Genomic DNA, 12,254 nt, shown 5'->3' on the forward strand with positions numbered 1-12,254 from the left:
GGTAATGGACACCCAATAAGTGAAAAGCCCATGCAAGCAAATAGCATCTCCTCCCATCACCATTACGGTCGACCCAGCAAACTTCAATCTTCACCCTCGCTGCCCTTTTCCAAAGCAATAAAACCAAAAGCTTCGACGGACATCTCCAATCTGCGCGACATGCCGCCAGGCAGCTCATCTTCCTCCTCCCACCGCCTCCCTCGTCTACCTTATACCTCTCTCGCCTTCTCCATCCTAGCGCGTCCTATTCCACCTCTTCCATCTCTTCCACTTATCTGCTTTCGCCTCCCCCTCCCACCGCTGCTTGTGGCGCGATTGTGCGAGGGGCAAGTCCTGCCGACAGGCCTGCACGGGGCCGATAACGCCAGGAGCTGAACAATGGGGGCAAAATTGTACAGACTAATGGAAAGGAGCTGGAGGTGGAAGGAGATCAGGGACATAAATCAGTGCGCCCGGCACTGATGGGGCTCTTCAGTAGCAATAAGAGAGGCAATACCTCTTGGAATCGGGCAGGGGATATTGCACAGAGGACCTCGGTACTCCTCTTGTCTCAGATTGAGTGAATACCAGATGAAGAATGACCTGACAAAAAGACTGCCAATACAGAATGACATGCGTGGACAAAAAAAAAAAAAAAAAAAACATGGAGAGATTCCATGTGGATAGACGACATTTAAAAGCATATAAAATGAGATCCTGCATGTGAACAATCCAAAAGCACTTTGAGAAGGTGCGATGTTAAGAAGAGACCGTGTCAGTTTGTATGGAGATGGATGGAATTCGGAGGGGCTGCGGCTCACATAAGGCATTGAACGTGATAACCAGCAGGGATGGATGAGTCACATTTTACCTTTATGGTGTTCAGCTATTCACTGTGTAAAGATAATTGACTGAACCACTTAGCAATCAGACAAAGAATTAAAGTGCTCCTCTCATTTTTATTCCCACTTGGTACCTTTCCAATGCCCCCCCCTTCCCCCCTCCCCTTTTATAAATAGGATTCATTGATGTCGCAGAACAATGCCAATTGACCCAGTAACCATTTGCAGGCCAGTGAGCAGATGTAAAAGAGGAGTCAACATTGTCATTGTACTCAAAATGATCACGATTTTAGTCTAGCAAAATAAATTAAGATGTGAATACAGGACTATCCGTCAATGATAATATTGACATGAAATCCAGACACGACAAATGTTGTCCGATCTCCAAACTCCTTGAAGAAGTCCACTTCTTTGACTGTTGCTTTCTTAACCACTCGCATAAATCTTCTCTATAGAATTATTGTTAGTTAAAGATGAGCGTAATGTTTTTCATTATAACATTCTGAGTAAAATTATAAACAATGGCTAGCAACGCTGAGACTTTAAAACGCTGGCGCAATACAATAGTGTTGTCTCAAGAGTACATCATACTGTAATGTCAATAAATACTATCTATACCTGATGTTGTCTTGGAAAACTATTTTTATGCAAAAATAGTACTGAAGGGCGCTGCAGGACTTAGTTGAGTTTTCAAATTTAACAACAACAACAACAAAAAAAACTGCCAGCTCCCAGCACAAAACCTGGTAATAGTACATTTGTAAAATGAATAACATGCAGCAATGACATAATAGATTTTAAACACTGGTAATTAGATTTTGTTACACCACCTAATGCAATGGCCACTGTGCTGCTCTTTGAGTGCCTACATTGGCCACCGGGAGGCAGCATAACAGACAAATTTACTGTTCATAATCAGTATGGCACCGATTACTCCTTCACCACAGAGGGTAAAGAATATGACGTGTGCCTCTATCCAATAAATGACAATTTTATAAATATCAATAGATGAGGTGAGATGTGAATCAAGCACAATGTGATTAATTCAGTGTGGCCACAATTCAAACTGGAGTCAATCAATTCAAACTGGAGTCAATCATCCAGTGTGCTCCCATGAAAAAAAATAAGTATTTACAAAAATGTGATGTCCTGCACACACTTCGCAGTCACAGAACTTCTATTGTTTAATTCCTCTTGTTTATAAAGGACTGTTTTTTTAAAACGTGACAGTAAGCATAAGCTAAATTAGTGTCACAGTTTTCTTCAAATTCTTAACATCAAATAGTTATTTGCATGCCATCTGGGAGAATTTATCATTGTAACTGGTTTCTTCACTAAATCTTCCATGTCCTAAGGAATTCTATTTATAGAAGCCAGTTTTGTTGGTGGAGAGAGATTAGACACTCCGCGTTTTGCTAAAATCCCCATTAATCATCGGATTTCTGTTCATGTACCTGCCGCTGACACCGATAAGAGCTGGCTGTGAACCTGGAACAGACAACTATGGGAGAAAAGCCAAGAAAAAAATGGGGGGATCACAGACTTGTTAAAAAATAATAAGCTGCTACAAAGCCAAGAGCAGAGGCCTTGGCGAGATGGGAATTCCTGATTAAATTAAAAGCTCATTAATCAACCCTTGACCGCAAGCAGTCCCCTGTCATGTCATTTGTTCAGCTTTTTTTTGCCACTAACTGCTCACTGTTCTTTGCCAAAAGGAGGAACACCCATATCTGGGGTCAGGGATGATACTCAACTACGAAAGGTGTGGACAAGGGATGATTTGAAGTTCATCCTGGAATGAAAAAAAGCAATTTGGCCTCATGCCTTTTGGACTGCCAACCCAACAAAATTGCCTACGTGATCCGAGGATGCCTGCGCCACGGTGGCATGCCGACGCCGTCGCTAAGCAAAGCTTTGCTGCCATGTGATTTGTCACCATTGCGTTTGGCAGATTATGCTAAACAGAGAGGTGTGAATGAGGAAGAACTGATGAAGATGATGAAGTGCTTTTGAGAGCAGAGTGTCTGCTTCATAATAGTGGTGATTATGCTGAGGTCATTAAACCTGTGCATTACATTATGCCTGCTAGATTGCAGGGAATCCAGGGAGATGGATGTTTTACTAAGATGATCAAATAGACCATCATTTGATCTATCTATCTATCAATCAGGACTGTCCATGTTAAAGTGTGAACTTTGGAGATTTTATTATTTAATTTAAATTTGATAAATCTTTACAAAATAATTACTCCAGTTAACTGTTCTATTTTTTTCCTGTGGCAGATGAACACATGACCACTTTGAATCCTAACTGGGAGGGAGGGAGGATGAATGGATATACACACACACATAGAGAATATGACTGAGCTATGGTGCTATGCTAATGGTACATATGTCAAAATCAATCTCCCATACTTCATTATCACGTAAACTCATATTTACAACATTCAGAAATACGTTTATTAAGCAGATCTAAAAGTATTCCGGCTATCACAGATAGCACTAGTCTCTTCATTGATTCAAGGAAAAGCAGTCCAATATTTATCTGTCCTCACAAGGTTTTGGTAGTTTAGGAGTTTGTACAGTAGTTCATTACATGGAACATGTGGAAAATTGACTTTCTGTCTCTGGAGTGCCTGCTGAGCCATGAAGTATGAAATTAAAAAGCCAAGTAAATCTTTGTCATCTGCATACTTCTGATAACATATGAGTGAGCCGTTCCGCAATTTCACCTCAGTTTGTTGCATAACCGTGGTGCTAATTCATATGATAACACCTCTCCAAATCAAATATTCGCTAAACTGGGTGAAAATCCAGGGACACAATCAACCGATAACAGAAATCATTTAAAAGACTGCCATGTTCAGATTTGACACACCCCAATACTACAGGTGCAACGCTAAATCTGAACATAAAATCCTCGAGGTTTGAATTTGTCAAAGAATTTGCTTTTTTTTGTGTGGGGGCTGTTTTTTTGTGAGCTACCATCAGACGACATGAGAACATGTTTATGCACTGGCTTCCACTGCACTGTGTATACCTACTTGATAGTTTGTTTCGTTATCATCTGCGGTATTATAGAGGATTTGGCCCCCGCTCCCAAAAAAAGGGGAAAAAATGACACCTCTTAAGAAGAGTGGGTAAATTGAGCAAGAGGCCTTGACATATTTGACAGCCTCCCGCCTTGCTCCTTGCCTAGCCTTTCCTTCTCTCACTCAGCCGTCCTCCCTGTTGTGCCGTATTGGCTGAGGGGGGGGTACTAATAGGCTCCTTGGGCTATCTGACCCCCACACATGAAAAAGGCACACCAGAGCAAGGAGGAAGAGAGCAACTTAAAAAAAAATGGAAATGGGGGGGAAAAAAAAAGAAGGGAGGCGGTAGAGTCTGAGAAAAGCACAGGAAAAAAAAAAAACAAGTGCCTATCGATGTGTGAAAGACATAATTGAAAATGTCAAAAGATGTAAGGAATGACAGCAATGAAGTGAGCTTGGCAGTGTGGTGTGTCAATGAGATACTGTGTTGGTCCTGAATAGAATCCCTCTCCTCTCCTTCACAGCCAGCAGAAACTACAAATGTAAGGTTTTTCATAGACCACAGTGCATTCCAAAGGACATGCAGTATTAACTGTATATAGCTCCTCTACATACCGTACAAGTGGATGAATCATAGTCGTGGCCCTTTTACATTGCTTGGCTTTCAAATTTAATTGGTTTTAGCAGGAAACAAAATGTTAATACGGGCCTCCTGTATTTACATTTCATCATGCCCTGAGCTAAGTGGCTGTCCATAGATTCTCTAATTCCCTTTTACCACTCAAAATTAGAGATAATAGCGATCGTCTCATTAAGCAATTTTAACTTGCCAAAGTTTTCAGGTTAAAAATGTTTTGTTCTGAAATAGCACCACCAATAACCACCGGATACTGTGAAAAGCTAGCTGACCTGAGTATATCAGAAAAATACTAGAGGGACAAGGAGTGCAAAAGTGAAAGTGTGAACTGCACTGAGTGCAATTAGATCAAAGGAGAAAATGACAGACAAACTGTGAAAATAGAACACATGCAGAACAATAAATAAAGATGAACAGAGGTCAAGAAACTACGGGGAAAAAAAATATTTGCATTGACCACATCAGTTGTAACAATAACAATGTAAGAGTATGGTGAATGGACTGAATGGTAAAAAAATAAAAAGAGTAAATTAAGCTATGCTAAATGGACGACTAGGACAGAAGATAAATGCAAAAAAAAAAAATTAAGAAAAAATAGGACGATGACTTTACTTTGGACCATTGCTGCCTAAAATATTTTCCCTTACAATTTACAGCAGCCAACCTGCCACAGTCTACCTTTTAATTTTGGAAGGGGTTGTTTTTTGCAAACATGTATTCACATTGGGAATGCAGAGCGCTACTGATGAGCGAAAATTACGGGCCACCACTGCAGCTCGGCATCACATGTAAGTAAAACACACACTAAACGAGGATGGCCATATTAGCGGCACCAAAATATCACCCAGCAGACTACAGCCCGAGCCCAAAACTGCTTAAGATATCTTTACAAAAGATTAAATGAACGTAGCACAACAAAACTACAGTAACTGAGTTTTACTGGTTTAATCATTGGGAATATAGGGGCAACGTAAAAAAAGGCAGAGATGCAGGAAGCATACCAGTTCCAACTCATAAATACGTAAGCATAAATCATGAAGAAAAAAAAAACATTAATTTTTCTATTAAAATGCATGCTCTACCTATGAAAGCCAGCAACTGGTTGACCGTGATTAATGTATTGAGCACACCTACAGGCCCGGAATGATTTCAAGTAATAAAACCTTGGTTTAAAATATTATGCTTATTTGTCTTGCCCCCAGATACCCACCAGAAAAAAAAAAAACATGCAAAGCTAATCACAGGAGTCATCTTAATGCTTTGTATGACAGTAAAACAATTCATCCTTACGTTGCCAAACAATGTGGACACAAATGCTTCTGTTATTGAAGTTTTTGCCAGCAGTTCAATAGCATCAGCAGCATAGGATTAGCGACTAGCAGCACTACCAGCGGCGAGCAGCACTAGATTCTAGCAATTTTAGCCACTAGCAGCACTCAACTGCACCATATAGGCTTGTAAGATCCATCACATGACTTTTCAAAGGCAGTTTAACCTTAACATAAATGACTCAAGTGACAATTGCCGTTCCTACTGATCACATTGACAAAGCAGACATATTCAAATTGCTTGTTTTAACAATCTCCGAGACCAACATTTATGGATAGATATTTGCCTAAAAGCTAATGATTCTAGAGAGTAAATGTTGATGATCAAAAAAAATAAGTTTGGCATTCATAACTAAGCTGGATAGGGTCATTGTTTTTTTGCGTTGTTATTTTCCACGAAAGGAAAAAAGGTTTATTTGTAAACTAGACTTGAATTTTCTTTAGGACAATTGAGGCACAGCTTTATACACGTATACTACATACCGTACATCACAGTTTGTGACCGTAGCTGGTCCTCATAGTTGCATAAATGCAATGTCATCAATTTGCTGATGAATGCATACTATCAAATCTCCTAAACCTTACAGAACTAAACAGAATGCAGATGAAAACAAATTGTGACTCTCCACCGAATGTGAAAATGTGCAGGATCTGACAGCCTCCTCATCATATACGTGGGAGGTGCTGGTGGCATGCATGTGCACATATTTTCCCAACGAGAACGCAAGATAAGCACTTGACCTCAATGTCAGCTTTACCATTTATCCTCACCTTCATTCAACTCGCCCTTTGCTCCCCTCCTCTTCCTCGTGACTGATCCTCTCCTCTCATATTTTCTTCTCATCTGTGGAGATGAAGAGGAAAATCATCACCTGCTTGAACCAGGAGATGAAATAAGCGTGACTTGGAATCCAGCACATCTTCCCACAATCGGTTTTCATCTTAAAGACTGCGTAAGGTGGACGGCGTCTTTGTACTTCTACAATGTTCATGCAACTCAAGCATTTCAGCTTGACTCTCAAATACAGCATAATGTATGTAAAAAGCTTTCTTTATTAAATAGCTATTATGTTGCGCCGTGCAATTTGTCCAGAGGAGACCTCAGGGCCGTATTAATACGCAGAGAAATTGGATACAGGATATTAATTATCAACTGAAAGAAGCAGAATCAAAAATGCATGGAAAATGTGTCCACCTCATTTAAAATAAGCTGCTCTGAAAGGAGGGCGGGGGAAAAAAAGCATTTGTTAAAATTGCATGATACTGAGCAAACGCTTTCCATCTCAGATGTGATTCTGGCGCTAATTCATTTACATGGTATAGTTCACAACCACAATAGCTATTTTAAGTATATTATGCATATTGCTAGTGAAAACAAATTCAAACACTTTTCCTGAAAATTTGCCAACTAAAGCAGCCTGACTTAATATATGCAGTTATTAAAATGTTTCTTCAAAACATGAACAAACATGAAGCAATTCATCCGCTTCCAACGGTAGTGTTAATATGGTCGAGCGTAGCATTGAGAGTTTTTCTTTTTTCTTTTTTTCAAAGGAATACCAAACCAATTTTCAGCAGTGAGATGTCCAACATGTTTCTTATGTAAAATTGGTACCTTTAAAAAAAAATGTTTTTGAACTGGCTGAGGCCTGCAAATGATATCAGGTAACAACCAATCACAGCTCACCTGTTGATGTTCAAAAGCTGAATCCATTGTGAGTTAGGGGTCGTTGCTTCATCCTTTTACAAATTGAAAGAAACAAAAACAAACAAAAAACAAAGACAAAAAAAAACCACTAGTGACAAGCCAACGGGGACTGAAGGAAACAGTTAACTTCCTTCCATTGAAGCACCACCTACACCAAGGCCATTACTGATTGCTAACAGGTGCTATAGGCTGATTGCAGGCAGGTGTGACTCTGAGACTCCACCCCTAATTATACCCCGCAACACTGAGAGCAGAGAGGGGGAAAAAATCAATATAATGCAAACTAGAACATAACAATACATAAAATAGATGAATGAGAAAATATGTGTAGGGTAGATGTTTTCCTACATGAGAAAAAAAAATCAACCTACATATGGATCATGACCTCTGTATAAAATGCTTTGAAAAAAGGCATACTAACCACAGTTGTTTTAATCAGCGTGTTCCATTTGTTCTATTACGTCGCCCGTCCAAAATAGATAAGAGTTATCGCTTGCAATTAAAATCCACAACAGTTTGTCTTGTGATTTTCCTCAGAAGAAAAATGATTTTCTGGAGGCTATTAATTAAGGGGAAAGTGGGGCCGTGTGTGAGCGTATGGAGATGTAAAGGATGCGATTTGCATAACTTGATGACAGCTATGGAAATCATCGTGATACATATAGGGGACACACGCATGAATATTCATGTTTTGTGTATGGCACAAACGCACAGAGATCACTTCAAAACAAGATGCGCGGCGGGAAAAGACTCTATCAAACGATTCAGAGTGTGACACGCAGCGTTTTGCTTTTTGTGCTGATCCGTGAGGAATGGCGCTCACGTAAAAGTTCAGGGAGTTTTCATTCTTGTGAAAAGCCGGTTGATGCAGCTATTTGATGACAAGGCTTAAGAGAAATGCCACAGACGTCTTGCTGGAGATAGCGAGGACCCCTAGCTGTAAGAACATGAAACTTTGAGGGCCTTGTGTGCGGTGTTAGTCTCTGTCGATCCGAGTGCAAACATCACACAAATGTCCTTCGAAGATTGGTAAGGTAAAGCATGCTCAATATATATATATATATATATATATATATATATATATATATATATATATATATATATATATATATATATATATATATATATATATATATATATATATATATATAGACAATATGAATAACTTATTTTTATTTTTAATTATTTATTTATTCATTTATTTTTGAAGTGAACCAAAAAATATTTCACGAGTCAAATGGTCGAGTCTGAGACAAATCCAAGTTCAATTGCATGGAGTTCAAATTCAGTGTGCAAAAACAAGTTCGGACAAAAAAAACGAGTTCGGACAATTACTACTGTATGTGCAGACATGCATACATGGCATGTCACACTTCCTTCAGTCTTATAAATACAATACAGTTTGTAATCATACAGTATACATATGTGTTGTGCAAAACAGAGCCAAATCCTAACAGTCGGTCAATTACAGCGTGAGATAAGTTGAGCAGCCCACAATGCTGCAATCAGTGACACTGCGTAATGGGATAAGTGGTAGGTTGCCAATGTGCCAACTGGAGTGTGAACACCATGTTAATATGCAAATGAGGATTCGCATCTATTGGCGTGGCTTGAATGCTCTGTGTATAATACGCAGACCGAATGAAGGCTTGTCAGACATGGATTTGTGGTGGCTACAATAGTTTTTGAAAAATTTCACTTTACGGGTTATTGATTCCCACCTTGGAAGTGTTAGAATTTAGGGATGGGTCTCTAACCTGTCAGCTCACTTAAATACTGTGTTTAATCTCCATTAAAAAGGGTAATAAAAAATCCTCTCCGTTGCAGTTTGGATTGAAGTTTTATCTTCTGAAGTTCAACAACGCAAAAGTTACAAATCTGGTCCTTTTTTTCCTGAAACCTACCATATACAAAAAGAACAAAATGCTCAGCTGAGTGGAAGCGGTTTGGACTTTTACATGACTTCTTATTGACATTGGCTTACCTATCAATTGAAGGTCTTCTATAGACAAACATCCGGGGGGTGTCGGCCATGGAGGAATTCGGGACTGTAGGCAATCATTCTAGCTGGCGCTCTATATAAAAAAATAATAATAAAAAAAAGCAAAACACAATATCTGCTCCCGGGTGACTTTGTTTCTTTTCATTGAATTGACGAGGTTGGGCAAACAGCAACACAAATCTCACGTCGCTTCCTCCTCTGCTCTTATTTATCTTTCTGATTCGCTTTCCTTGCATGCCAAGGAGTTTGTTTTTCATTTATGTGAATAAACAAGCGAGGAAAGGCAGGTGCCGTGAAGCGGAGCAGAGTGTACGCTGAATGCCTAAAAGAAAAGAAGCCTGATGAAAGTGAAAATGACTCGTGGCGGTGGCCAAATGATACCCGCATGCGCCTGCACTATGTTAGAATAAGTCAGGAGTCCTTAATGTTGGCATTTCTTCTCTTTTCATTTTTCTTTGTCCTTCCAAGCTCTGGCTTCTCCCCCCACCCACTCTTTTCTAATTTACCCGAGGACGAAGGTGCCTGCCTGCCTGGCACATGACATTGATTTCCATCAGAGCTTGGAAATAACCTCCGAGCTGTTGCCGGGGCAACGTACCTTTTTGCATGTTTGCATATTGCCTCAGACAGCTTTTTTTTTTTTCTTGCCCATCGGCCGTAGCTCACGGAGCGACGGGATGACAAATGCGCTCAGGTAGAAGATGCAATAGCGGGGGGGTGGGTATACATTGGTGGAGCAGGCGAGCGCAACGGCCGGGTGGGTGCAGAGAGATGGATGGCTGTGCCAGGCAAGAGCAAGCGCGGCCACGGAGGCTGTGGCACGTACGGCGAGCGCGAGTTTGTGCTTATGGGGGAGGGTTATTGATGTCTCCTCATTGGAGGCCGGCGGGGGCAGTCTGGGAGAGTGAGAAGAAGGGGGTTGGGGCTGGGGGGAGGTAACAATAAAACTCCAAAGCGTTGACAGCGATGGACTCCTGCCTCCTGATTAACATCACGATGAACACAAGTAGAGGGGGGTTGGAATCGCTTAACGGTAAAAGTAGCACAGCCTCGTACCTAAATTGAAGAAAAAAAAACATGTTTGTAATGTTTATTAATAATATACTTCATTAAAAAAACAGTATTATCTTCATCAAATAGAAGACAAAGTATTAAGCACTGTGGGCAATGTGATATAATGCTTTAATTCAACTTATTGTGTGGCTCCCTCTGCTGTGCCTACCTTGGCCACCAGAGAGCAGTATAGGCCGTATTCTGATGTCCCATTTTTATTTGTCAGCAAGACAATGATTAAGACCTTGCGTATGTCAATCACACAGTTGTCATAGGGATTTATATGATAAACCAATCAACAAGGAATTTAAACTTCCTGCTTCCATGTAGAAAAATCATTGAAAAAAGTCAGACCATAGCGAGTTGAATTTTCTCGACGTTCTCAATGTGGGACAGCAAGATATGTTGTGCCAATTGATTTTCACCTTTATGAACTAGGTTTTGCACAAAAAAGTGTTCACATTGAATGATCAAAAGCTACATAAAGAGGCAAAGGAAAATGAGTACTCTACTCACACAGTTGACTGGAGACGCGCTCAATGACCACTCACACAGTAGGACGTCTCAAACATCAATAGAAATAAAAATTCAATGCGCCAATCAGCAATGACTTGTCCGTGAGCACATTACAGGGGGTATGTGAAATATTTTATTATTTGTTTGATGAACCGAAACAAAAAGCCAACTTAAGTTGCAGGATCAAGGGATACAAATTTGACTACACTGGCATAACAAAGTTTAGCACATGGTGATGGCATTGACAACTGGTTTCTGTTGAACTGTCATCCAAGATAGCATTTAGGATTAAACTAAGGTCATATTAATTGTAAATAGTTCCTGGTGAGAATTAAAACAATTGATTTGCACCAGTTTTTATTTTTGAAAATCTGCTCTCCTACTTTTGCCAATATATTTTATGTTAAAACAAGTTTAATGAAAATGACTATTATTTCTGTATCTAAAAATATAATTTCAATAGTTGCCCTATTTTATTGGAGGCCTTTGAACCTCTAAAATGTCTGTTTATATGTCTATAGCCAAAAAAAGCTCGAAAAGGTCCACTGAGTGTATCGCGACAATGTTGACGCGCAGACAGAGAGGGAGGGGTTAAGAGCATTTGCCTTCAATATTCCGTCACCAGCATTCGTCTCATGATTTCTCTTCCACATCCTTGTATCAACACTCAAGTAAAAGCGCACTCGGGGGGAAAATTAATTTCTTATTACCCCGATTATATTATTAGGTTTCGCTTGAATATCCCACACGTCAGCATTCTATCAAACGGGAGGCGAGCAAAAGTTGCTGGCCGGTCCGGGTCGAAGATGGAAGCCCGAACCGCGGGGCTGTAATTGCCTGACGGGAGAATAAAGACCGGGCCTGGCAATATGCTGACAGAAAGCAATCTGCACCAGTTAAGCGCGTTTCCATTTCCCCCACCCTTTGGACACATGCAGCACATAAACATGTTAAACAGCCTGCAAAAGCCTCTCCTCACATCATCAAAACAACCTGATGGTGAAATTTAGAGTCCAACTAGATGGAGGAGTAAAAGGAACGTGGCAGAGAAAACAACCGAGGGGAGCAATATACATTGGAAAGAAAGATGGATGGACGTTTCAGGTGTACATCAATCGCATGTCGTATATCCCTGTAGCTCAACGTGTCCCGATATGT

At 40.2% G+C, this 12,254-nt stretch overlaps 1 protein-coding gene across 7 annotated transcripts in view; it reads right to left on the reverse strand.

Moving 5' to 3' along the window:
- The window catches only part of LOC148421374 (uncharacterized), a 91,717-nt gene that overhangs the window by 71,035 nt on the left and 8,428 nt on the right, over positions 1–12,254 (reverse strand). For 6 of the 7 annotated variants that reach the window (XR_015866196.1, XR_015866199.1, XR_015866198.1 and 3 more), the window contains exons 1-3: positions 9,510–10,436; positions 7,505–7,557; positions 6,589–6,661 (exon numbers count right to left, since the gene is read on the reverse strand). Coding sequence is in view for 3 of the 7 variants with exons in the window: in XM_088420021.1 (XP_088276147.1) it covers positions 6,589–6,661; positions 7,505–7,531 (100 nt within the window). In the remaining 4 variants the exon portion in view is untranslated. Of the gene's footprint in view, positions 1–6,588; positions 6,662–7,504; positions 7,558–9,509; positions 10,437–12,254 lie in introns of those variants that run through there. The other variant, XM_088420022.1, reaches the window with a different exon arrangement.

Source organism: Hippichthys cyanospilos, chromosome 7 (assembly GCF_059441005.1).
Source record: "Hippichthys cyanospilos isolate Australia breed blue-spotted pipefish chromosome 7, RoL_Hcya_1.0, whole genome shotgun sequence".
NCBI classification, from domain to species: Eukaryota; Metazoa; Chordata; class Actinopteri; order Syngnathiformes; family Syngnathidae; genus Hippichthys; species Hippichthys cyanospilos.